Source organism: Columba livia, chromosome 16 (assembly GCF_036013475.1).
Source record: "Columba livia isolate bColLiv1 breed racing homer chromosome 16, bColLiv1.pat.W.v2, whole genome shotgun sequence".
Taxonomy (NCBI): Eukaryota; Metazoa; Chordata; class Aves; order Columbiformes; family Columbidae; genus Columba; species Columba livia.
In genome coordinates this window covers 662,864-689,304 of record NC_088617.1, presented here as the reverse complement: position 1 = coordinate 689,304, position 26,441 = coordinate 662,864, and the positions used below count along the sequence as shown (strand labels likewise).

General features: G+C 48.0%; 1 protein-coding gene across 2 annotated transcripts in view; it reads left to right on the top strand.

The window, feature by feature from the left end:
- Window positions 1–1,951: 1,951 nt before the first annotated feature.
- PREX1 (phosphatidylinositol-3,4,5-trisphosphate dependent Rac exchange factor 1) overlaps window positions 1,952–26,441 on the top strand; it is a 123,412-nt gene continuing 98,922 nt past the window's right edge. Inside the window, exon 1 of one of the 2 annotated variants that reach the window (XM_065031701.1) lies at window positions 1,952–2,376. In XM_065031701.1, the coding sequence (XP_064887773.1) occupies window positions 2,215–2,376 (162 nt within the window). In that variant the 5' untranslated portion in view covers window positions 1,952–2,214. The remainder of the gene's footprint in view (window positions 2,377–26,441) is intronic. The other variant, XM_065031700.1, reaches the window with a different exon arrangement.

Genomic DNA, 26,441 nt, shown 5'->3' with positions numbered 1-26,441 from the left:
ACATAAAAAAATAAGAACAAGCAAAAAGGAAAAAAGCTAAAAGGAACATATATTCAGTTGAAGCTTCATTCAGTTAACACACAATATTCCTTTAAAAATGAAAGAGCTTGCTAGCTAATTACGGATGTTCGTCTTTAAAATGAAAAGCCGTGCTAGCAACTCACAAAAGATGCATTCTAAAGTAAGGATTATGTGTATGTCTGAGATAATTTGGACATTACCAAAATGAATTTTCCTACAGCTAAAAGAAAACCTTTCTAAAAAGAGTGGAAAATCTTCCTTTATTTTTAATGTATACTTTTTTCTTAACATTTTAATCTTTCCAGTCACAAGTAGCACCCTTTTAAAAAGCTTTACATAGTAAGGTTTCTAATACTGACGATAAAGCCAGAAAAGCGTTTCGCAGCAGCGAACAAGACGGCGGCACAGCAGTGGCGGCCCCGCGCTGCTCCGCCAGCGCCCTGCCGAAATCGCCCTCACACCGCTGCGGCAAAGGCGGGGGACACCGAACAGATTAACGGCTCTCAAACTAGCACCTTTCTCATTCAGCCACAGGGTGGGGGCGTAGCTTTGGGGATGCTGATTTTTCCTACCAGTGTATTGTTATTCAAATCGTTAGGGTCTTTCAGAAGAGTCTTGCCACTTGCCCCAAACAGAAAAAGCATTTGATGATTTTAAAAAGACATCATCTGGAGACACACTGGCTAAATAAATGAAGGTTCTGTGGTGACTTTCAGAAGACAACACAACGTTAAACGTAAACAACTTGAAAGAAAAACTGTGAATTCAGAGTCTAATCCGACCTTCTGAAGACTTTGCTCCCCAGTCCTTGCCTCAGGCCTGGCCCAGGCGCCCTTCATCTCCCACAGCGCTCCTCAGCTCGGCCGTTAGCACACACGCTACGGCCAAGATCCGCATAAAATCCTCCATTATCCCTTGCAGTTCCCTTCCCCTCAGTGCTTTCCCTCAGACATTTTGAGCCATCGTGTTTCAGAATGACTTAGTGAAGGAAACATTTTTGACGGATGAGGCTGCAGAAGGTGGTGTGACAACATATCCTGAGAGGCAGCTCGTGAAGGTGGTGCGAGTTGTGCACCTTGACCCGAGGCTACGCCATAGCAGATGTGGCAAGCCAGTATAGCATTGCTGCTTGAGAAAGATGGTTTCCACACCGAGGACTGTAAGCAGCGTGGGTATCTTCTGCACAGTGCGGACCTGGAGCCTGCTGCAACTGCATCTCAACTGAAGAGCTGGTTTTCATTTCATGTAGTATGATAAACATGAAGCCTAAATCAGACTTCACCACGACAATTGTGTATGTTGGACTGCCACGATTTTCTCCTGAATGGAAACCACATGGAATAGAGGTCAGTTTAGACAGAAAAAAGTCACTGTTAAGTTAAAATAGCCAAGGAAGTATTTATTACATGGATTTATTACATTGTTTGTGTTACTGTTTAAGATAATAGATGTGATAAGTGTCACTTAAAAGTTCACATTATTAACATTTTTTAAAGTTTCTCTTGAAACCCTTCATCCAAAATAAATTAGTACGTGCTTGTATTTTGAAGAAGGCCTGGCAGCTTTCTTATCATGCAACGGGTGTGTGTGTGAGGGGGTGTCTGTGGCTTGGTGTGTGATGGGGTGTGTGTGTGTAGGTGTGAGGGGGTGTCTGCAGGTGTGTGTCTGTGTGTGTGGTGTGCGTGTAGGTGTGTGTAGAGGCGTGGGTGTGTGAGGTGTGTGTCGGTGTGTGAGGTGTGGGTGTGTGAGGTGTGTGTGGGTGTGTGTCGGTGTGTGAGGTGTGTTTACATGTGTGTGTGGTTGAGGCCGCGTTCCCGCCCCCGCGCGCGCTCTCGCCCGCCCGCCCGGCCGGGCCCCCAGGGGCCGGGCTCCACGGCCGGATCCGCCCCGTTCCGCCCTCCGCGTCCGTCCCGCCCGCCTCTCGCTCCCCGCCCTCGCCGCCGCCGGGGCTCCCCTCCTCTCTCCATTCAGCGCTGCCTCGCCGCTCGCCGCGCCGCTACCCCGGCATGTCCCGCCGCTGGACTCCCCTCAGCGACCGGCCCCTGTAGCGCCTCCAGCCGCGGGCGAGGCAGCGCCGAGGGCGGCAGGAGGGGCCGCTGCCCAGCCGCGCCGGCACCGCGCGGCCATGGGGGGCTCCTGAGGCGGCCGAGGAGCGCGGCGGGAAGCGGAACGCCTCACCCCGCGGCCGCCACCATGGAGGCGCCGCCACCGCCGCCACCCGGCGCCCCCAGCGCCGCGGAGCCCGCCGGCTGCCCCAAGGACACCGACCGCCAGCTGCGCCTCCGCCTCTGCGTCCTCAACGAGATCCTCAGCACCGAGCGGGACTACGTGGGGACCCTGCACTTCCTGCAGTCGGTGAGCGGCGGCGCGGGCCGGGGAAGCCCCTCGGGGCAGCGGCGGGGTCGGGCGGGCGGCACGGAGCGCAGCGCAGCGGCTCCTCCCGGGCGGGCCGGGGGCTGCGAGTGAGTCCCGGCGGCGCTTGGCGCAACTTGCGGGGAGCGCCCGGGCCAGGCCTGCTCCGCTGAGGGGAGTTCGTCCTGCTCGGGGGGCCGAGGGGGGATGTGCGAGGGCCCGCTGTGGCCAGAGCGGAGCGGAGCGGCCGCGGTGTGTCCTGCGGGGGAGCGGCCGGCGGGGCGGTGGGGCGCCGGTCTGCAGCGCCCCGGCCGCGCTGTGTCCCGGCGTGGCTGCCCTCGCTGGGGGTGCAGGCACAGATCCGGGAATCAGTCTTCCTCTCAGAATGCCTCATCCCTTTTGTTATTGCGGTTTAGAAATTACTGTTACACGCACTTGGAAGCTCTACCCTTGCTGCCTGTTGTTTATAAATAAATATTCTATATGTTTTGCCTTCGTGTTAAACAATACTCTGGGGTTGAGGCGGGTGCGTCTGTGCATGTGGAGACAATTATACCGGCCTCTGAAATTATCCACGGACTAGTTCAGAAGTAAAACTCCATCTGGATATTTCCCCTTTCCGATGTAGGCTGTGGATGTGGAATTCATCAGCATACCACCGCACTCTGCTAGCTGCTGCAAGAGCCTGCAGTAAAAGTTACTAGATAACAGAAATGCCATAAAAAAAGCAGAAGAATAAACGATTTGATCACACAGAGATCAGGAATCAAAGCAAGGGAAGTCTCTGCAGAGATTTCTAAAAGATTGGACAGGGCAGAAATTCTTTCTGGTGCTTTGCTAGATAAGTACTAAACCCTGATTTCATCTAAATGGGCTTAGACCCTGGACCCTTTTTGACTTGTCTTTCTGGCAAGGTTTTTGTTTGTTTGGTTTTTAAAATCAGTTTGTCTTCAGTGTTTTTCAGATGCACCCAAGTGCAAACTGCCTAGCATAAAAGATAAATGGAAAGGATGTGGTTGCTTTATGAACTAGTCTCTATTTAAATCCTCCCTTTCTCTCTCAAATAGTTGAACTCGGAGTCTTTAATTTGAGAAAGCTTCCAGCAGAAGTGCCAGTTAGCTTTCTTTAGAGCAGGGCTTGTGTCTCGCTGTGAAGAGATCCTTAAAAAAGCTGCGAGTTGCAGAAATGCCCCACCCTGGAGATAAAACAAAACCTCAGAAATTCCTCTGTCCTAAGTACTGAATTTGGGATTTTGTCAACTGCAGGCTGGAATGCACATTCAAGCTGCATATATTTTTAGCTTCGGTTCTTACAGCAAAATGCATTCATAACGTTAACTAATGGGATTTCCATATATTGAAAAACAGAACAAGTATTTTATTTATTCATTAACTTGGCAGTTTTCCTGAGAGCAGTAGTGAGTAATGTGCCTTAGGTAATGTCAGGAGCAGATACCAACAGTGCACTTGGCTGTGTTCTCAGAGGGCACTGCAGACACTCGGAGTCCTTCACAGTCATTTTGTTACGAGCTACTAGTTTGGCTGTAGTAGTATTGTGGGGGTTGATTCTCATAGTGCAGCTTTACCCGCCTGTGGAGTTTGTGTTCTGGTAATTATATTTGAATACAGCACTGAGGGAATAGGGTATTTCCTATCTCTAGGCCTTGGTTTAGAACAGCACTCCCACACAGGCTTAACTTTAAGCATGTGTTGAATGTTCATGTGCTGTCCTAAATAATGAGTTTCTTCAATCATTGGCCTGGTTCTTATGGGCTGGGTCTCTATACAACTGCATTCAGATAGTCGAATGATGTTAGCACCAAAGAAAGGGCAATGAGAATCTGCTGCAGTGTGTGAAGGTGAAGAGAGTCGTAGTGGTATGACATTTAAAAAAATAAAATCTGGAGTGAGAAACATTTTCTGCCTAAGTTTGGTGGATGGCCATAACTTAATACCTTCTAACATGATATCGCAAAGGAAAGAATTCTTCCCTGGCTCCCACATGGGGCAGCTGATGTGACAGGCAAGGTATGGTCTATATAGTCACTGGAATTACAGGCACTCATAGGGCAAAAGTTTTGCCTTATGACACTAATGAAAGTGATGCTGGAGCACGGGGATCCTGTATTCTCAAACCTTCTTGGGCCACACAAATAAAGTTGACTTTACTCCCATTGGTTTGTTTGTCTGAGTGCTCTGATGTTCCTACATAGGAACTGCTGCTCCTGCCCAGGGGTCTCTTTCTTACCATCTCCTGTTCTCTGCGAGTAGCACTTACCCAGTGCAAAATAAATGTCAAGTCTTACACTTTCTGGGGTGATGCACTCAGTTAACACTCAGGTGCCGTTGGGTGATGTTAGGGGTTTTTATGGTGCAAGCTGTACTGAAATTGCTTTTACTTGCATGTGTTGCAGAAGCTATTCAGGCTGTAGTGGAGGAAAAGCTGCAGTTCTGTGCAGGACAGCTGCAGCTCCCAGACCTTGTGGAAGCTTGTTCTTGTCAGACAGGAGATGAGAGATCTGGGGGATACAGGTTCCTTTGCTTAAGAAACTTTAATAGCTTGATAAATAAAGGAAGGCTAAATCTCATATCTCTCAGTTGTCACAATGGATTTTCTCTAAGTACAAGGGGGTAGTTGTGCTTTAGAAAAAGGTTAGGTGAGGGAATTTGTGCTCTTTGTTAAATATTTGCTATTAAAGCTCTAGCCCTCATTAAGTATTCTCAATAAACAATGTTTTAAAAAGCAAACAACTAAATTCTATGAGTGTATTCACAGCATTGAGGTTGCTCGCTGGCAGCAGCTTCCTGTGTTCCCTGGTAATGTAAAAGAATGTCTTAAGTATTTAATACTGTGGAATTGCAAATAAATCAAAGTAACTTTGATTTATTAAGAGTATTTTGGTCCTTTTTAGAAGACTAACATGTGACCACGTTAAAGGAAAGGTTTCATTATTTTCTTTTGTGTGTGCTCAGAAACCTTTCCCTGCTAAGCTGCAGGGCAAGCAGGTTTGCTACGAACATAAGGACTCAATCCTTACTTGCTTCATGTAAAAGATTCTGGTCCTTATTTTGCTTCCATAGATTAGTCAAGTAGGTATCATTAAAGTTACAGAACACAAGAAGGTGTTCCTAGTCAGTTTTGCTTCTGTCTAGTTCTGGCACTCCTGTTGGATGCTCACGTTACCGTATTATGTATCAGAACTGTGGAAAGAGTGAAACCCAGTAGCTTTTCTCTGTGGTTTGTTGACCTCACAAGAGGAGATGATCAGTTCCAAGGGATATAGTTATTATTTTTGCAGAGTGTGGATTTTTTATTAAACAGCAATACAATACAGATATGATACTCATATGCATATCATGATTTTGAGAGTCTTACTTTTCCCAGATTAGGCCTCAAAATGAGGATTTATCCTGCTGAGAGAAGGCAGACTTTTCTGCCAGCTCACAGCTGATGAACTGACGTTAGGGATTTAATTACGAGGATCACCTGCTGTATTGTGTCCTATTTGGTCAGGCAGGTATGGTGTTGGAAAATACAGAATCCTCCTTGAAGAAGTGTTTTGTAAATCAGGAGTATTAACAGATAATACTGCGGTTATGCAGATATGTTACTAACTTTACTAATAAAGGCTCATTATACAGCCAAAGCTTTTAAGCAGCAGAGGGAACTACAGGGAATGGATGAAAACATTCTGCTGCCAACACCATTAAAGAGCTACTGATCAAATAAGAAACAAAGTGGAAAATTGTCAGAAGCTAATGGAACTTTACTAAAAGTTACTGATGAAGTAAGATAAACTTCAAAGAGATAAAGGCAGATAATTCTGCTCTGAGTCTCTGGTGAGATCATAAACCATAAGGACTTTCAGTTTCCAGGCTTTGAGATTCAATTAATCCATTGTGCGCCTTTGCTCTCTTTTAACTCTCTGCGATGTATGCAGGAATGTTTACATTTTATATGTCATCTTGTAAATATGTCTTTTCTATGTGACAAAATTAAAGCAGGTGATAGTTTTGTTTCAGTGACCAGTGGGGTAAAGGTCAAAGCATCTGTCTGGTGGCATGTGGGATCGCTGGTGCCCGGAGCTGACAGGAGTACGCGCCTGCCGGCGGAGGTGTGGGATGCTGAGGTGCCGTGTTCGCACATTGCAGTGCTTGAGCTCACCCGTTCTCTGGGTACCTGCTCTTGCCCGTGGTGTCAGTCTGGATGGAGAAGTCACAGACAATTCATGGAGAAAACAGAGGTGGTAGTTTGTTTGAACAGCACATGGTCATTGCACAGAACCCTAGTCAAGTCTGTGATACCAGGATGCAGGAACTAAGATCAGATTTCAGGTCAGGAGATGCAGGGGCCCTGAGCGATTTCAGACATGCTCGTTGACTGCCGTTCTGAAATAGATTGAATAGTAGGTACACAACGGTTAGATGTCAGTATTTAAAGTTTTGGTTTACCAGTTTGCAGACATAATCATATGAATTACATGTGGAAGTATAGTAACAGTAATTATCCAATACACTAAACTGCAAAGATAGGTATTTTGTTGCAGACACAGGCTTTTTTTCCACCTTTTAATCTCACTGAACACTTAGTTCTAACCTGCACGTGCGGCTGCAGCAACTTAGTCAGATAGTTCCACGTATGTAAAGCTAAATTGTTCTCCACATTATATATAAAGATGGCTCTTTCATATTTCCGAAGGCAAACCACCAGCTTGTAATTTTTTATGTCAGAATGACAGGATGTACTTTTAGCTCGAGCAATTGCTGTGTGTTCTGTGCAGGTGTCAAACCAGCCTGAAAGTTGAACTGTTCTTATCAGACAGGTATCAAGTTGGATAAATAATTGTATCAGGGCTGTTTTTAGGTTTTCATATTATGCCATCCTTTATTTTTATATGGCAACTAGAAGTCTTTTTCCATTTTATCAATTGTATAAATATGTTAGGACATAGACCATCAGATAAACTAAGCCAGGTCCTACAGACTCAAAATATTTGTGTTATGCTCCCTTTTCTTGCTTTGTAGCTGTAATTGATCTAGTATCTCTGGATTCTGCACTCCACCCTTCTTGAAATATGCCGAGCATCGCAGGCTTTTTTTTTCGTATTTCACAATCTTGTTTGCGTCCAAGATGAGATGAGGGCTCTGCTGCGCAAACAAACAGCGCGTCTCGGCTGCGAGGTGTGGTTTCCTGTCCTACCCCTTCTCGGCCTGTTTCGGCAGAGACAGATAAACTCTGATTCTGGAAGGTGAACCGTACGGTTTGGGTCATGTTGCTCCTTTATTATGAGACAGCTAAAAGAGCAATTGGGGGAAGGAAGGAGATGGAAATGTGTTTGGAAGTGATCTAAGTGACTTTGCTGTCCTGTGGTTTCGGTCGGTTGGTCACATGCAGTCACCTATAGGCAGTTGTTACAATTGCAAATGAACAACATTTTCTACGGTTGAATCTTCAAAACGTGGGTCATTTTCCTTTAAAGCCTGGTTCCTGACTTACGTCAATTGAGGAAGATCACAAGTTTCGTTTTAAAGATCATGTGTGTAGCCCTTCTGGTTGTGAAGACAAGTTTGAAGATAGAACATTAGCAAAACATAAATGCTCATGAGTTTTAGGGGCTTGTGTTGTGGCTCTTGAATATTTGGGGCTTGCGATTCTGCAAGTAGAGTTTTCTTTTCAGGCTAAGTGTAGCGCAAAATCAGCTGCTAAAGGCTGAAATGCAAGCAGATTAAAAGGTTCTTTTGGTCTGGATACAAAGAGAGAATGTGAAGAAAACAGAGTGATGTAGAAAGTTAAAACAGAAAAGCAAAACAAAGAGAAAGCTCTGAAAATATTTATTCATCTGAGCCTGTGGTCTGCAGAGCCCGGTTTACACGCCGTGGGTCTAAGAGCAGAGATGGAGGATACAGAATTCCCAAGATCCCTTCTGCTCTGAGATGCGTGTCTGAGCTTAGTTATTCACTTGGAAAACTGTCTGACCAGCCCATGCCTTTTTTCAGTCAGGCTTTGCAATCAGAGGTGTACGGGAGTACAGCAGGTTTTTCATATGGACAAAGCTGTTCAGTTCTTTTTGTGCTCTCACAGAGTCTCCACAATAGAGAAAATAGCAATAAATCCCCTGTGTGGTTTCACCAGTTTACTGGCACGCAGGTGGGAACTAAACTCCTTTCTCTTTGTGTGGTGTGCCTCTGAGCCTTGTCCGTTATCTCAGAACTGCTTTGGTCTCCTTACATCCTTCAGAATGAGGCGTTTGACCTGACTCTGCATCTCTCCCTCCCCTCAATTGCGATGGTGTCATCAATCAGCCCTTTTGCCATTTGTCCCTCCCTCTCTCTTTGGGGATGCCAGTTGTTGTCTGAACGTGTGTCGGCTCGGCTGGGCTCGGGGGTGGCTGCCCTGGGGTTCCCGGCCCGGCTGCAGCAGCGCTGGTGGGACAGTCTGGGGCTGAGGGTGCAAGGGAGGGATGGAGACCTGGGCTTTGCTGGGAAGGGGCATGTGGGTCAAAAGTGGAAGCAGCATCACACAGCAGAAATGGAGTTGCTCCACACATAGCTGAATGGACCTGTGATTTTACCCAGTTTTTGGCTGATTTTTGCAGGAAGCAGACTGATACCCACTGAGGGAGCTTGCTTGTCCTTAAATATAGGAAGAGAAAAAGTTTGAAATCTTTGCTAATTTTCCACTCCCCAGGTCACACCGTGTTTGTGCCATAGGCAGGAGAACTGCTTTTCAGGAGTGGGAAAAGTGGTTCTACGATTTTATATCGTACCATAGAATCACGAAAAATGGTCCTGTGTTTTCAAGGCAGCTTTTGTATGCCCAGGTGCTGGCAGTCCCGGAGCATCCCGCTCTGAGGGGTATCTGAGCCCGAAAAGCAGGCTGTCCCAGGTGCAGTGTGTGCCCACAGGCATCCCGACCAGTCCGTGACAGACGAGGCGTTACAGAAAGTACTTATTTCTGTTGCCTACCTATTGTTCGCTTCAGGCACTTGCAAGAAAATATGAGCAGCTGTAGGTGAATTTCCCTCTTCTTTCCAGCTGTAGAATCCCTTCTCTGTTGCTTTTCTTTCCAGCCTCAAACGGATTCTCAGCCTGCAATGGTTGTTTTGGTAAAAGCAGCCTATACTGGTCACCACCAGAGTACGTACTGCTGACCCGCGTGTATCTGCATTCATGGACTTCATTAGGCCTTCGTTAACTGCGAAGACTACCATCAGTTTTCTTGTGCTAAATGGGGATTTAGTGACAAAGCTTTGCAGAAACCTTGTCTGACCTCTCAGGTTTTGTTGAACCAGGTCTTTCCTGTGGCAAAGACTTTCAAATCTGCATTCCATCTCCTTTTTTGAGATACTCTTGAAATTAGGAAATAGAAATGTATTCTGAGGACCCATCTAGTTTGCAAATACTTTTTTCATTTTCGCGTAGCAATTGCTGTGCTTGCAGAATTGAGTTTTGTGGATCCAATCTCCCAGGTTGTCCCGAATGGTTGTATGTCCTGGTTTCTCTGACTATGTGGCAAGGCTTCTTTGCAACCTCTTTCAGCCAAGCCCTTTTGTTTTGTGCTTTAGATGGCATGAAAGCATGTGTAGTTCACTAATGCTGCTGCTTATTCCCATCGCCTTTGTATTGTGGTGGGATGCTTAATCCATGTTTACACAGCAGTATTTCCATTAAATGCTCTGAATTGACAGATGATCCCTTGATTAGTGCAATCAAAGGTGGTGCTGTTTGAATTAAGGATGTAAAAAGCAGAGTTGGACTTGTGGCACAGGGTGGCTGCTATTTCCTGCTCTTTTGAGGTGGCTTCAATCTGTTCCTCCCCTGCCCCCCTCTTTGTCTCTGTTTCTGCCTCAATATTTTGTGTTCTGTTTTCAGCTTGTGTGGAATCAAACAGTCCTGCTTCTTTGAAGGATGGACTGGAAGCATCACTATCTTATCATGTTTCTTATCTATTTTGAAGAGTTCCCATTTAGCGGTGGGAATGACTGCAGCATTCTCAGCCTTTGACAGCCAGAGGCAAGAAAAAGGTTTAAAATATGCAACAATGTCATTTCTTAATCAGCTACAGAGGCTTCATTGTGGAGCAATGCAATTCATGCAAAGCCATTTCTCATACACAGACTGAATTCTGCCTTTTAGTGCTTTTCCTGCTGGATCGCAAACTGAGGCTTGGAGTGGGGGCTGCACCAACAGGACGCCTAAGACCTGACCAAGGCCTTGGGTTTAAACATCACTGCAGGTGAAGATTCCCGCTTGATTGCCGAGCCTGATTAAAGCTTTAACACTGCATATATGATTGAGTCAAGCTGCAGGGAACATTCAGAACTGCGGTAGAGAACCTCAGGGTGGTTATCTGGTCTGAAATGCCTGGCTCCTGCATGCACACTCCTTCACCCTTCTCTAGAAGCCACTCCTCTGAAGAGCCCTTGGCTCCCTTTGAACTGCGGATCTCAAGAGCAGAGGACGAGCAAACAGCTCTGTGGTGAGGAAACAGTTCCCTCACTTTTGCTAAGGAGCCCTCCTCCTCAGAAGAATAACTCATTGCTTGTACAGCTGAGAGCCATGTGTCACGCTGTGAGATGATGATTGCCCAGGGCTGAATGGGCGCTCTGATGGGCCACTCAGAACCCCGTGACTGACGGACAGACAGACGGACCGGTATTGCCTGTTCTGAGCATCCTGAGTATGAAAGCCCACCTGTATTTTCACCCTGTGCTGCTAGCACGAGAACTTGTCGCAAACTGGATGGCAGTGAGGCTTCCTACAGTTCCACAAACAGCTGAAATTTGAGGGCAATAGATTTCAACACCTTGATTACCTAAAGATTAGGGTGGTTACTCAGATAGTAGGACTGTGGAACAGAGTTACAGGCACATTTATGTTCTTGTAAGGTTATTGGGTCAATCTCACTGCTATTGCCATTGCTATGATTATTTTTACAGAACCATGTCAGCCACACAAATAATACCTTGCTGCAACTCATCTGGTGTCTCATGACTCATGGAGTAAATTTTGTGACCCTCTCAACCCAGCTTTGATTCTGTGCTTCTGGTTTTGCTTGTGGTCAGTTCTTGTGCCAAAGGGTTAATTTGCTGGTTCCCAAACCACTTAGCTTATGTAAAATGACGGCGTGTTTTTATTAACAAGTACTGTTTTCTGGTCATTAAAAATCTTTGTAGGCTGGTCTTCATTTAGTTGGCCTAATAACACATTTTCAGTTAAAAAACCAAACAAACAATAAAAAGGAGCAAACAATCTAATATGCTGGATGTCGAGTATATATTCCCTGTGGATTTGTCAGTTGTTTAGGTGCCACTGGCTAAGATTTAGAATCAAAATGTTCAGGGCTGCTTTAAGCATATGTTAGAAACTGTTTGGCTGTATGTTTTGGGTGTGAAAGTGGATGTGATTGCGCTGAGAGTTTGACTGGCACAGTTCAGGCTGCTGGTTTCATTGTGAGCCAGTGTCACTAGCAGTGATGCCAAACTCATGCTCTTTCTGCTCGCGTGTCGTGTCCTGATGAGTCGGAATGAGCGCGTATTGGTTGCGGGAAGGTCGCGCCGCTCACCGCTGCCCAGCAGCCCCTGTGCAGAGGGGCGCTCGCACAGCCCTCGGCAGCACAGCACCCGGAGCTTGTCTTGTGAGCTGGGCAGCTCAGAAACAAACAGCCTATAGCCTGAGACTCCTTCACTGGGTGGCTGTCAACTGCCTTTGTAGGTGATAGAATGGGCTTAGATTTTAAAAAGACTAACGACATCATTCACATCTTTTCTTATCTCCAGTAAATCACTTCAGTGATAACGCTTTTGTCTGGGAAGTTTCGCCTGCTCATGCTTTTGGCATCCTGGTGTGGTATGAGTGACTCGGAACAGCCATTCATGGGACACGTGGTAGAAATGCAAGTCAGGAAAGAGAGGAAAACATAAAAGGTTGCATTTGGGGAGAATTTTGGAGGCTGAGGAAGCTGACAATGAGAGTTCCGTGACATTCAGAGTGTTGCTGGTGGAGGGCTCTGCTTTGGGACAGACTCCTGATAAGAATTTGCATTTTAGTGAGTTCTTATCTCAGATAGGTGGGTGGGTTTTAGCTACACAGCAAAGTCTGTGGTCCCACGGGACTTTCTGTCTAATCTGACAACTGCTTTGAATTCATCACCTCACAGGGAGCCGTTTTCTGTTAACCTCATCACTAAGTGGCTAAAGAAGCCCCTTTCGTTTTGTTTGAAGGGGCAATAACAGAAGGTTGTAAAACTTTTGACCTGGTAAAATGTTTTGGACTCTGAAACCTGATTCTTAAACAGGATCCAGGTTGCTGTGGGAACAATGGACAAGCCTAATGTAGGTATATATGATTTGGCTGTGTGCTGTTTAAAATGGTAGGTCACAGAGGAGAAGGTGTGGAGGCAAAAGTTTATCTGTCTTGTTAGATCTGATCAGTGGTTGATGCCCTGCATTGTTGAGCAAGAGACTTAGGCTACAAATGTAATAAACAAAGCAGTGCCAGGCTCTGTTCTCTGTCCATAAGGCCGGCTGGCATGGCCTGGTCTGGTCCTGTACCGCTGAGCTCTCGAGTCCCAAGGCAGGGGGGCTGCATTTGGGCTGCCTGTTGGGAATGGTCCTTGGTCCATCCTCCCTGCACGGCTCAGGAGAGCGCTGGTGGGCCTGGGCCAGAGGCTGCGGGGGAGCAGCCGTGTTCTGGCGGCGCTGCAAGGCGCGGGTGTCCCAGCACTGTGAGCTGGCTGCTGCGGGCACAGCCCAGGCTGTGACACGTCTTGCTGGAACACAGCTCTGACACCCACACCCGGTGCTGGCTTTGTGGCGCTGCTGCAGACGGGTCTATGTCCAGTGCTTTGTCATTATGTGGAAGTTCGAGGTACTAGGCCAGAAGCGTTGGAAATACGTTTTGCCAGCCCTCCTTGGATTTGTGTCATTACTGACTCTGTTGTCGCCCTTTCTTGAAGTCTTCTATTGTTTTGTGGAGGAGGAGCCAGAAAGGCAATACAGTTTGAATGGGTGGAGACTACTTCAGGACAGGGTAAAAGGGAACTGGATGTTAATTACCTAATTCTGAGTGTCATTACTAACAGTTTTGAGCTATAATAGGCTGAAAGCACTTTGGTCCTTCACATGAAGTGCCGCTTGCTCATTTCTGTTTAGTTCCCTTTTTATTGTGGAAAATCAAAGGCTTCAAATGATAATCACTGGACACTTGCATGTAATTTTTAGCTCACATCCCTCTGCGTGCTGGTGGCTGTCTCTGTGTCACCAACACTGCTGGGAAATCAGCTCGGATGGGAAGCAGCTGTTCGTGAGGAGAGAGTGTTGACAAGACACAGAATAAGGGAAGAACGGGGGGAAGACTTCCAAAGAGCTGCAGGAGCATGTTCGCTACGAACAACAGAATAACGGAAGAACAGGGGGAAGACTTCCAAAGAGCTGCAGGAGCGTGTTCGCTACCAACATTCGGTTGTCAGATCCCCCCACGGGAGAAGGAGAGATGGATGTCGGGAAGACACTTTTCCCAGAGTTTGGCTCCTTTGTTGGCTCTTAAAACTTTACATGGGAAACTCTCTCTCTTGCAAATACGTCTCCTTCTTTGTATGGGCACAAGTGTTTTGTTCACAGGTGAGGAGGAGAACACATTCTGAAAACTTGTTAGTAAATAATGATTTGCAGGCTAGATGGACCAAAGATGACTTTTTGGGGGAGGTATAGTTGAAAAACAAGATTTACCAATCAAGTTATTTATACAAGACAAAAGTACCCCTGGAGTTTTTAACTTAGTCATTAAATAGTACAGGGCACTCAAAATGCAGTGGACTTAGTGTTGCAGCATCTGCTTTGCTGGGCTTTGCACTGTCAGACGTCCAGCTTCGCTACACCCACGTTTCCAGACTGTGCTGCAGTGGGCCCTCTGGCCTGCACGCTGCACCCGCTTTCTGGGTGTCCCGTCGCCTTCCCTTGCCGAGGATTGCAAAGCCTTTGCCCCAGGCCCGACAGTCTTACTGCATACAGTTCTTTTCCAATCCTGTGCATTTCTCTTCCTCTGTTCAGCACTTAGAAGTAGTATTTGCCAGAGTAGCTACACTTAGGAGGGATGGAGCAAGAGCAAAATGCATTCAGAAACAAAAATGGATCAATAAATGTAAGTTATAGTCAAGTATATTGAACCAAATGCAATTGGAAAGAGGTGGTTCTGGATGAATGGAAGAAGTGGAAAAGGAGGACAGATGAGTACTTCTGCAGTCAGAACAGGTCACTGCAGACGGATGACGTCATTACATGCTCGTGCTATTCACCAGCTCTAATGGTTTTCTGAAAAAATCAGCTGTGGGAAGCTCCTGTAGTTAGAAATTTAAAATTGTGCACAGTTTTTATTACTGTGGTTTTCATCGTCGATTGGGTTTGGGTTTTTTTATGGGTGCCAGATGGGGCCAAGCTTTCTCACTCTTTACTCAGTGAGCAAAACATTCCCTCAAGAAATGTGTGTTTTCCTCTTTTTTTTCAACCCTTAAGCCTCTCTTTCAATCTTCAGTGCACTCAGTTGCAGATCAAGCAGATGGGACTTGGCTTTAGGCTGGTGAAGGGTTGTGGAAGTTTTCGGCAGTTACACTGAGTAGCAGAGGAGAAGGAGAACCGGGAGTCCTTAGGGTGATACTCTGTTTTGTGTCGTGTCTGGTAGAGCCGTTTCTGCGGATTCTGCTGCCTCGTGGGCTCTGTCCTGCGGGAGCTGGGCCAGGAGGAGCGGGGGGCTCAGCCTGGTTCCGCCGGTGCCCGGCACCTCGCAGGATCGGCCTTTCCTGGGTATGGAGCATGAACAAAGGTACAGCTGGGAAATTCACTCTGACCTCTGTTTCCTTCCCCATTTAAAAACAGCTTAATATGCATCTTGACATCCATACAGCTAGAAAGAAAGTCAGCCTCTTGATTGGTTTTGTCTGTTGTACCGTGTGTGCAGTATATATGTGCTTGTCCTAAGAGATCCTTTTACACAACAGGGGCCAGTGCGTCTTTCCTACGCAGTTGCACAAGAAAAGCCACAAAGTTTGCAAAGTCAAGTATGAATCAAAATTTTTACAGCAGACAACCAGAGGAACTGAAATTTGCAATCAGCAAGCAGGAGTGAAATTGCAGCGGCAGCAGTTGCTGCGTCCAGGTGGTGTGTGTTGGAGGCAGAGCCGCCTGACATCAGTTCTCCTTTAATGTGGTTCCGGGTGAGCTGCTGGGGCAGCACGGTGTCAAAACCCAGCTTAACCCGGTGGAAAGAGAAATCTCAGGCTTTTACTTAGAGAAGAAGAAAATTTTGCTTTGAAGTGCGTTAAGAATAAAGATACTCATTTGTGTTTATGCAGCACTTTTTTGGCTGTATTATCTCAAAATAGAAAACCAGTATTTAGGAGATGGAGAAGCTGAGGCACAGAAAGGCAAAGTGACTTGTCGAGAGGATGCAGAGGAGGTATCTAACACAGCCAGCAACTGAGCCTAAATATCTTCTTTCCTTACCTCTTGTAGGAGAAAAAGCAGAGCAAAAGATGTCACGCAAGCTATACTTCTTGTGAGAAGTGCAACAAGAATTGTAATTTTGTAATTCAGTCTTCTGGCAAGCAGCTGACACATCCTTGGCAATTAGTGCTTGATGAACTGGTGGTCTTAGCTCAGTGCCAGGGGGACTCTTGGGCGTCACCAGCAGCATGTTGCCAGTCCCTGCGGACAGACCAGGAATCCAGGGGGTGGGTGGCAGTGGCAGTTCTCCGCTGGAGTACCTCTGAGTCCTCCTGCTCTAATCCTGTGTGGACATGCGGTGCAGAATGTAAGCCTTGGCTCTTCAGGAATTGCCAGTCAGCAGCTTCCCATGCTCTCTGTGAGTAGTAAAAATGTAAATAAAGAAGCTATGGTATGTCTCAGAATTACTCAGTGACAGTTGTCTGAACAGTTGTGCTTATGCTAGAATCCCAGCAAGTGCAAGTGCAAACACTCAGACATCTGGTCGTTTCACACGCTGTGTGTGTGTTTGCTGTTGAAGCTGACTCTCAACACTATGCAGAAGTACTTTTTAAAGCAGTAAGTGCAAGCCCCAGTTCCGCAATCAAGCACACGTTGAGCACGAAGGGTGTAGAAGACAGAAACGGAGTGAAAATGTCCGTGGTTTGGATGTACCGCTGGTGCTGCCCCGTGTTCACCAGGAGCAGCCAGCCAAGAAAAACTGTCTGCAGCCAAATGAGTCCAAGGGAGAAATGGAAAAGTTTAGTTATAAAAGTGAGTACATAGAACATTTCACTCGTGTGGCTTCCCTGCACTTCTTGATTTTTGGTGAGGACCTGGAACTTCAGAGATGCCACAGAAAGGAAGTTTCTTCCTCTGGAACTTTTCAGCTCCGAAGTTCAGACCTGAAGCTTGGAGGCAAGCTAAAGAAGTAGCTGAATCCTGAAATTCACTGCACAAACCCATCCTTTGGGACACGAGGTTTTCTTTTTTGTATGTTTTGAACCTCTCTGCACAGTTCTGATTTCCCAGGGCTTCAGCTGCCTCCTTTTCTTTAGTTTTGAAAATGTATCTTCAATGAACACTCTTGTTGGGCTTTGTTCTAATTCTCCTTATTTTCACATAAAAAGACTTTGTTTGCCAGCTCCGACTCTGTCAGAGGCCACTGCTGCCTTGTTCGAACTCACACGGTACCAAAGTAAGATCAGTAGCATAACATATCTCATGATATTATTGAACCTTTTGAATAAGAGATCGGTGACGTTTTGAGGGAGGGTGGTTTGAGTAGAGGTGGAGTAATACCTTGGTAGGAACATTCGTTTCCGTTCTCTCACCCCGGTTGACAGGATCTTTCTGGAAGGCCAGGACTCGAGACCCCTGCTGTGGTGGGTACTGTAGCCCAGGATGCTGTTAGCCTGTTTTGCCCCATCCTCACATCCGTACAACCTGCTCTCACATCCCGTTTCACACATCACAAATCCTTAGTTGTACCCATTGGCGTTTCTGTGCTGCTGTCTCCAGCGGTTTATCGGGCAGGTGGAGGTGCCTTTGCCAAGGGGAAGAAGAGGACGTTGTTTCCCCTCGGTGTACCCGCTGCTGGCGCAGGGCAGGGATGCTGCCGAACGGCTCGGAGGAGAAGGACATGTCTGCTGGGACTGGAGGGCAGAGCAGAGCGTGTTAATATTGGGGATACTTTGGGATTGTACGTTCAGTATTTCCTGGCCATTGCGAACATCTGGAAGTGCCAGTGTATGTGCTGTGCCATTACCCTGGAATCCTTTTTTTTTTTTTGCATCGTAATCTTAGAATACAGTAGACCAAACCAGAAGATATTCCCACCAGTTTCACTCCAAATCACTGCTTAGGGCTTTGATTTATGTTTATATTTAAATCTGCTATAGTTTGTAGCTTAATGTATAAACACAGACTGAAGGCTGCAGCGGTTTGTTTAAACGCTGGGGTGTGGAGTTGCGGAGGGCAGTGTGAGCAGCAGGGACACGGTGTCCAGGGCAGAGGTGTGACCTTCAGGAGAGGAGGGAACAGAGCGGAGCCCAGTACCCATGTGGGGTTGCGGAGGGCAGTGTGAGCAGCAGGGACACGGTGTCCGGCGCGGAGGTGTGACCTTCAGGAGAGGAGGGAACAGAGCGGAGCACAGCAACTGCTGCGGCCACCTAATGTAAATCACTTTGCAAATGAGAGTCAGAGTCCTTAGCCCAAATACATGTTAATTAACAGGTTATACTTATCTGCAGGATGGCAACTGCAGTGGCTGAGGACTAGGCACTTACTGTGTTGCCACATATACTTGAGACACAGCAAACATGAGGAGAGCGGTGGGGAAGATCCCTGGGGGCTTTCAGACCCGCGTTTGCCGCAGCTGCTCGGCTGGAGCTGCGGGCCGGTGCTGGAGCCCAGGCTGGGGCTGTTGGTTTGTTTGGCTGTGTGGGTAGAAGCGGGGGCAGCGGCTGTGCTGTGCCCCTGCAGCACCCAGACCCGGCTCTCACGGCTCCTCCAACGCCTTGCTGGGCACCCAATTCATCTGCAGTGCTCCCCACCATGAGACCAGGGAGATGTTAGATACAGATGATATGTGAGTGACAGTTTCAAAGGAGGAAGAGAAACGTCCTGTCTCTGTCTGCTTCTGTTTTCTAGGCTTATGTTGTTATATTTGCTGTGTAAGCAAGTTTCAGCTGAGCTGGTGCAGTTGGTCAGAAAGGCTGAGACTTTCAGATGAAGGGAAGACAGATTCCCGAGGCTGTGTGGAGTGTGGGGCTTTGTTTGGTTGGTTTTGAATAGATAGGTGGGGAGTAATTTGGGCTTGAGCGTAGTTTTTTTTCTGACTAATGAAACACCAGCTGTGGCACTAGTGAAAGACATCGCACGGTCTTTTCATTGCAAAGCTTCTGATTTTTAGAGATGCATTACCTGTCCATTTAAGTGGAGTTACAGGATTCCTGTCTCTTGGTAGTGAACTCGTGGCTATTACTGATTCAAGTGGAGCCCTGGTGAGTTTATATAGCAGTCATAACTCCAGATTCATAACCTATTGATGTGTGGTACCAAGTGCTAAAGCATGCATGAGCTGGGCATCTTGGCAGGGTCTGGGGGGAGTTATGGAGGGTAGTCATGCATAAAGAGTGTGCTGCTAAATATTAGATGATGCTGCTCCTCAGCAGCTCGTGTCTGCTTTCCAGGCCTGGAATTCTCCAGTTGCAGTGGCTGTTTCTTCAACACAGCAAACAAACAGAAAACAACAAAGCATTTGCTATATTTTCATATGCTACTGTGTACATCTTTGATTAAATAAAATGTCAGGGAGATATGGATTCACTTCCATGTTGGGAACACAGTAGCAACTTCAGTCTGTGCCACTCTGAATTTTCAGAGGGAAAACTGGGATGTGTAAAGGAGTGGAGGAAGCTGAGGGCAGTGTTTCTTCCCAGGCAGCAACAACAACAAATAATGTGGTTGCCCCAAGGGCTGGGTGTGAGGGAGCACCGGGAAAGCACTTCTCTTCCTTGCTGGGTGATGATTCTTTGGTGGAGAACAGATGAGCTCACAGCAGAGCCCAGAGCGCACACGGGAAAGCAAAGGTGTGAGCCAGAAGAGAACCGGAGGAGGATTTTTGAAAAGAGACCAAAAAGGCTAAAAAATCCATTCAGAGGACTTGGGAACTAAGATGCGCTTTTCCCTTAAAAAGCACCTGAAGAGCCGTTTGCATGAGAAGACCCTGAAATGCCATTTGTCTGACACACGCCTTCATACCCTCTCCCAGTGTTTGTGTACAAGAGCAGGGACCCCGTCCCTGTTTCCCTGGCTGGGTTTGCCATCTGGAACGTCCTGAGTTGGTGTGTGCGGCCTTGGTCTGCTCCTCGAAACCAGCGTGGTGATCCTGGCGCTTACTGAACCCCATAGCCTGCGTTGTGTTTGTGTGCGTGACAGACATCCTCTCCTAGAAGAGGACAAGGAGGGCTACGGGAGACTGTGTGGGCATGGGACAAAGATTAGTGGACTATAAAGCAAGAATGACTAAATTCTGGAAAGCTCTTATGAATTAATCTGATGCTGCTAAAAATCAGGCACAAGTAATACATTCTTGCACCTGTATGGCTAAAATGGGAATGATTCCTTTTATTATTGAAGTTCTTTGCTTAGCAGGACAATGGCCAGTTTTGTGTATAATCCTCCCAGGGTTGGTATCCAGAAAAGAGCAACAGGGGTGTTCTAAAGCCAAACTCGGGCTTGGATGGCTCAGGCTGAAAAAGGGAAGTCTAAGAGGACATGGCAATAGTGTTCAAAGTACATTAAAAACCCTTATTGCTGAGGTGAAGGGTGTACACTTTCATCTGTATCTATAGTTGATGGGACAAAAAGTAATAGGTTCAAATTACAGCGACTGAGAAAATTAGGAGACGATTTCAAGAAGTCAGGGTAATGAGCAGTGGAATAGATAAAGGGAATGTTGTGAAATGTCTGAAACTAGTTCTTGTTGCGAATGAATGAGCCAGACTGCTGACAGAAGAGTACGAGATACTGTGTGCCTGCCTTGGTGTACAGGCGGCATTCTGACCTTCATTCTTTGATTTTTAAACAGTGGAGAGGAATGAGTCACAGGCTTTTAAATTGCTTTTGGGCAGCTTTCCTGTCTGATTGTTATTCCCTCTTACCTTACTTTTTGTATTCTTTTGGTCTTCCCTTTGGTGTCACTGCAGTTGTGCGGGCAGTGCCAGTGCGGAGTGGGGGGGCTGGGTGCCTGGGGGCTGGGGGCTGGGTGCCTGGGTGCTGGGTGCCTGGGTGCTGGGGGCTGGGTGCTGGGGCTGGTGCTGGGCTGGGGGGCCGGCGCTGGCTCACACCCCGCCACGCCAGCAGCCCCGTGCGGCTCAAGCCGCTCTGCAGGCGCCTCTGAGCAAGTCACTGACTTCTCCAAAAGTCAAGCGGAGTTAGAACCAGAAGAAATTCCTAAAGACACATAAAAAGTGTGGATTCTTTAAAAAAAACCCAGTAAACCAAGTGAAACCAAACTAATCTTGGAATTACATCTTTCTCCAAAGTCATAATGTGGAATGCAGTTTTACGATGCTGTTACCAATGGGGACCATGGGGGATATCCTGTGATACGGGGTGCATGGTTCACATTTGGGGCAGATTAATCATGTAAAGTTATTGCCTAGATCTCCCTTTTTGCCAGGTAATTTATTTTCTTTCTGGTTTCAAATATGACCTGCAAATAGTGTGACCTGAAGATTTTGTGGCAATCTGTATATCATGTTTGGAAGCTCTCACCTTGTATAAAATAAGCCAAAGTCTCTTTAAGTGAACTGGTTTATATATTTTTAAATTCTCAGTGTTTCAGAGAACTCCCTCCCTTTTCTGTTTCATTTTTACCTGAAAAAAAAATCAGCTGGATTTAAACTATCTCAGCATCCAAAGACAACACTATAACTTTGTGACATGACTGTCAGAATTCTGACATCCTCCATCGCGTGAGGAACAGTCAGTTGTTTTCCACCTCATTGTATGTTCTTGTAGATATGCAAAGTCCCCTAACTTGATTAAGAATTTTCTCCTTCTAATTGGGACAGCGTGCGGCTCCCCCGCATTCCTGGCTGGTCGCTGGGCTCAGAAGAACGACAGCAGGTTTGGTCTGCTGGATTCTCCGAGGTGTCAATCGCCGGACCATTTCCAGCTGCACGCCGATTGTGTCCTGGGGCAGGGGGTGCTGCCTCCCTCTCCCTGCTCACCCACACCGCACAACCCGAGATTGCTGCGGCATTTTGCCTGTTGTTCATACGTTAGAATTTAGCTCCAGAACCTGGCTGTTTCACCTTTGTGGACGTTCTTGGCACCCAGCTGCCTCATGTGCAGTCATCTTTGTCCTGGATAGTTCCATTCTGCTGTGAAGCGGCTTCCTCACCCCGCTTCCCTGGTGGACGGCTTCATTTTTCCCTCTTGCCGACAGCACTCGGTCTCCCCATAGCGCTCTTGCCTCTCAGCCCGGCATTCCCACACTTTATAAATATGCTCACACCGGTGCCATGAGCTGTCCCTCCCTATTTATGGATAGAATTGCAAATTTGATCCAGATGGTGCTGTTTTCTGAAGTCTGCTTCTGAAATCTGTTTGCAAGGTACGATCTGCCGGAGCATATGCCCGCTCGGCTGTTCTCAGGAGTTCTCCCTTCAGGACTCCTGGTTGTCTTTGCTGTATCCAGGTTGTGCTTCCCTAAGTGCCTTCAGTCAGTGGGACCGGATCCTTTCGTTTGCCAGAGCAGTGCTGAGACTTAATTGTTGTTTTGTCATAACTGTTTCCAAGAGGCTTTTTGCTCTTTGAGCTTAATGAGAATGAAATATTATTTTACAGTATGTAGTAAAATGACAATTAATGATACCATTAGTAATAATTACTAGCTTTGTATCAAGCGGTGCTTGCCAGCAGCTCTGGCTGTGAGAGGGCTGTGTAGAGGAGCGCCAGCCACGTTTACTGCACGTGCTAGCTGGACGTGTCAGTGCCACCAGCGCCCCTTGCACGCTGTCCTGCTTGTGTCTGCGCCACCAGCGCCCCTTGCACGCTGTCCTGCTTGTGTCAGTGCCACCAGCGCCCCTTGCACGCTGTCCTGCTTGTGTCAGTGCCACCAGCGCCCCTTGCACGCTGTCCTGCTTGTGTCTGCGCCACCAGCGCCCCTTGCACACTGTCCTGCTTGTGTCAGTGCCACCAGCGCCCCTTGCACGCTGTCCTGCTTGTGTCTGCGCCACCAGCGCCCCTTGCACGCTGTCCTGCTTGTGTCAGTGCCACCAGCGCCCCTTGCACGCTGTCCTGCTTGTGTCAGTGCCACCAGCGCCCCTTGCACGCTGTCCTGCTTGTGTCTGCGCCACCAGCGCCCCTTGCACGCTGTCCTGCTTGTGTCAGTGCCACCAGCGCCCCTTGCACGCTGTCCTGCTTGTGTCAGTGCCACCAGCGCCCCTTGCACGCTGTCCTGCTTGTGTCTGCGCCACCAGCGCCCCTTGCACGCTGTCCTGCTTGTGTCAGTGCCACCAGCGCCCCTTGCACGCTGTCCTGCTTGTGTCTGTGCCACCAGCGCCCCTTGCACGCTGTCCTGCTTGTGTCTGTGCCACCAGCGCCCCTTGCACGCTGTCCTGCTTGTGTCTGCGCCACCAGCGCCCCTTGCACACTGTCCTGCTTGTGTCAGTGCCACCAGCGCCCCTTGCACGCTGTCCTGCTTGTGTCTGCGCCACCAGCGCCCCTTGCACGCTGTCCTGCTTGTGTCAGTGCCACCAGCGCCCCTTGCACGCTGTCCTGCTTGTGTCAGTGCCACCAGCGCCCCTTGCACGCTGTCCTGCTTGTGTCTGTGCCACCAGCGCCCCTTGCACGCTGTCCTGCTTGTGTCTGTGCCACCAGCGCCCCTTGCACGCTGTCCTGCTTGTGTCAGTGCCACCAGCGCCCCTTGCACGCTGTCCTGCTTGGGTTCTCTCGTGGACTTCATCTCATACAATCTGTATTGCTGCTTTTCCTCTCTTCTCCCTCTGTTATCTCTTGATGTGCTTACATTCCTTTGTTTTCAACACTGAAAAAAACCTCTCTGGAGGGTAGTGTGCCTCAGCATCTTTTCCTAAGCACGCGGCTGATCGCAGGAGGCCTGGAGGAGGGGTCTGGCAGCTTCAGTTCCACAGAGCTGTATCTCCGGAGAGCGGGCTATCAAACCCCACAGCTGTGCAGGAGTGGTGAAGTGTGCGCTCCAGTCAAACCGGGACCAGCTTGTGGAACAGGAGTGCACCAGCACTGAAAGCCTAGGAACTCTAAAGGCAAAACATGGAAATACCACTCTCCCTACCCCCCACTCCCCAAAAAACCCTACGAAAAAACCCCTTTTGGTTTTAAAGATGGCTGAACTCTCATGGTGGGTAGGCCTCTGCTCTGTATCGTTTGTCATGTAGTTAATTTGTTGGTCCCCAGTCATCAGTTTCCACATTCAGCTGCTAGTTCTAGGCAGAAATCAGGCCGGCGGTTGATGGGGAGCAGCACAGGTGGCGTTGCCGTCCTCCACGCCAGCCCGCCCGCGCCTCGCCCGGGGACACAGCTCCGCTCCGGTCCGTTAGTAGCTGGCTTTGAGAGGACTGATTTACTGACGGCTGTGAGGGAGAAAATAATGCAAACAGGTTTTGTGTGAGCTTTCAAATCACGGTGGGTGCAAACTGTTCATGCTGCTTTCTGCTGTTGCCTTGTTATTCTTACAGCTCTGCAACGAGATGACTTTACTGTTCCAAGTCACCTTCGTGTTAGTGGAGTGCTGAGGCAGGTTATTTAGAGTGCGCGCTTGTCCGTCCTTTGTATCTTGTGCAGTGTGTTGCTGAGTGAACTTTGAAAATGTTTGTTTTAAATCACGTAGATCTCCAAAATCGGCGAGAGTGCGTTCATTCCATATCAGTATTGGCTCAAACAGCCACATGAAAAATCTTGACAACGGTTTTCTGACAGCAGAGCACTGAGTATTGCGCTGACCTCGCTGAGAAGGCCTCCTCCCTTCTGCACGGCTTTTTGGCTAATTGGAATAAAACAGAGCAATAACATGTGGAGTGTAACTAACATGCAGGGTGGTTAGAAAGCCTGCTTAATTACTGTCTGTAATGTACTTTTACATCTTTGGAAGTCCTGCACAGGGGTGAGTTTTGTGAGCCAGAGATGCAGTGAACAAGGAGCAGCAGTAAGACGGTGAATGTATGCACACAACAAATTTGCCTTTTGTGATGTTTTGGGATGGATTCTTTAGTAAGGGTTTCTATTTTTGCATAAAATCATGGCATTGTGGGTGTCTGGAGACCTTGGAAAGGGGAGAAAGAGGCACGATTGACTAATTAAGTCTGAGGGTTTGTGTCTCGGGTTTCGTGGGGTGATGGTTGTTTTACTGCAGGTCTTGGTTTTGGCACCAGATTTCCCCCTTTTTGACACAGCAACTGTCAGAGCGAGCTCAGCATGGCGTCTGGGGCCTTTCAGGCTGACACCTGTTGCTGTATTTATTTCCTCCTTTTGTTTGCTGGACCCCACTGCGGGCAGTGTCGATAACCTAGTTCTGCCCAGTGAGAGCAGAGCGCGAGCCGCGGCACTCAGAAGTCGTGTTGCGATGGGGAAGTCCGTGTGCTGTTTGTTTTTACCGCTGCTTCTCCATATGTAACAGTTGCAGAAGTTACAACTTTGGTTTACATGCTTTCCTTCAAGCTCGCGGTACGACACGGCCGATACCCCCCTTTGAGGTGTGCTGGCACGGAGCGGCGTGCCCACGCGTGCGGTCCAGCGCGAGGGACGCCGGAGGGTCGGGCGGGACGTTCAGCTGCGGGCTCTGGCGCAGACAAGAAGTTCCTGCAGAATCTGTTTTGAGAACAGGTGCCGGCGTTTGAGAGCTTTGCCTTCCCTTAACACACCGGCTTCTCTGAGAAGTGTGAATGTGATTTATGGGGAGACAGAGAAGAAAATGTAGGATGGGAAAGAGAAAACTTGGAGGGGAAGGGGGGGAGGGGAGCAGTGGCCGAGGAAAGGGAAATGGAGACAGACAGACAGACAAAGAACTGTTTCCCCTTTTGTGGGGAAAGGGAGCCTGCACAGCAATGGGACTCAGTTCAGCTGTGCAGGCTGCTTAATACCCATGAACTTGCAATTAAATGCGGAAGTGGCAGACAAGAGGCAAGCTAAAAGGAGATATTATTAAACCAGCAGCACTGGAGAGTGTGGGGGAGACTCGGAAAATGGACAGAGCCCAAGCCGTGAATAAGCACTCAGTGTGCTGGATTGTGCTGCTGGTGGGAGGAGGGCTGCGGGCCTCTGTCACTCAGAACCCCGCGGTGCAGGGGCCCTTTGTCCTCCTCCCTGGCCGCTGCCACAAAGAGCTGTTATTCAGCTCGCGGCCCGAGCGGACAGGCCCTTGCCAAGCGCAGGTTCCTCGCCGGGCCGGGCTCTTGGAGAGCTCTGCGGAGAGGCTCTGGGAACCCCGATTGCTGTTTAGCTTGGAAGTACATTGTTTGCTGCTTGAATTTTTCTTGATCTTTTGCCTAGATAACCTCAACTGGTTCCTATTTTGCTCTGGAAAATTACATGCGCCTGATCAGTTTTTCCTGGATTATTTTGCAGTGTTGGAGACACCCAAAAGGAGTCAGGACTGTTACTTTGTGGGCTGGCCGGCAGGTTCTGAAGCGGTTTTGTTTTCTTTTGGGTTCCAAGTTCAGAGCTTACTCCTAATGACAGTTTGCACATCGTCATGTGTTTCTAGTGAACTGCTGGCCGGTAAGCGGTAGTCCCCACCTGTTCCTGTAGGTCATTTTGCCTCTTGCTTCTGGCCAGCAGGTAAACTCTTCAAACAGCTGGAGCTTTGAAAGCGTTTTGGCTGAAGATGGGGTGTGTGTGAGGTTCCTGGGAGCCAGGGAAGGACAGGGATTTGACAGGGGGGGTAAAGCTGTCACATTTATTCCCCTGTCAGATTCCTTTGGATAACTGCAATGGGAAAAGCTTCTCTTGATGTTTATGAAGCTCTAAGTGGAACATGAAGGGTGCTTTGTTGACTTTAACAACATCTAATCTACAAAATTCATAACCTGTGAGGGCAAAG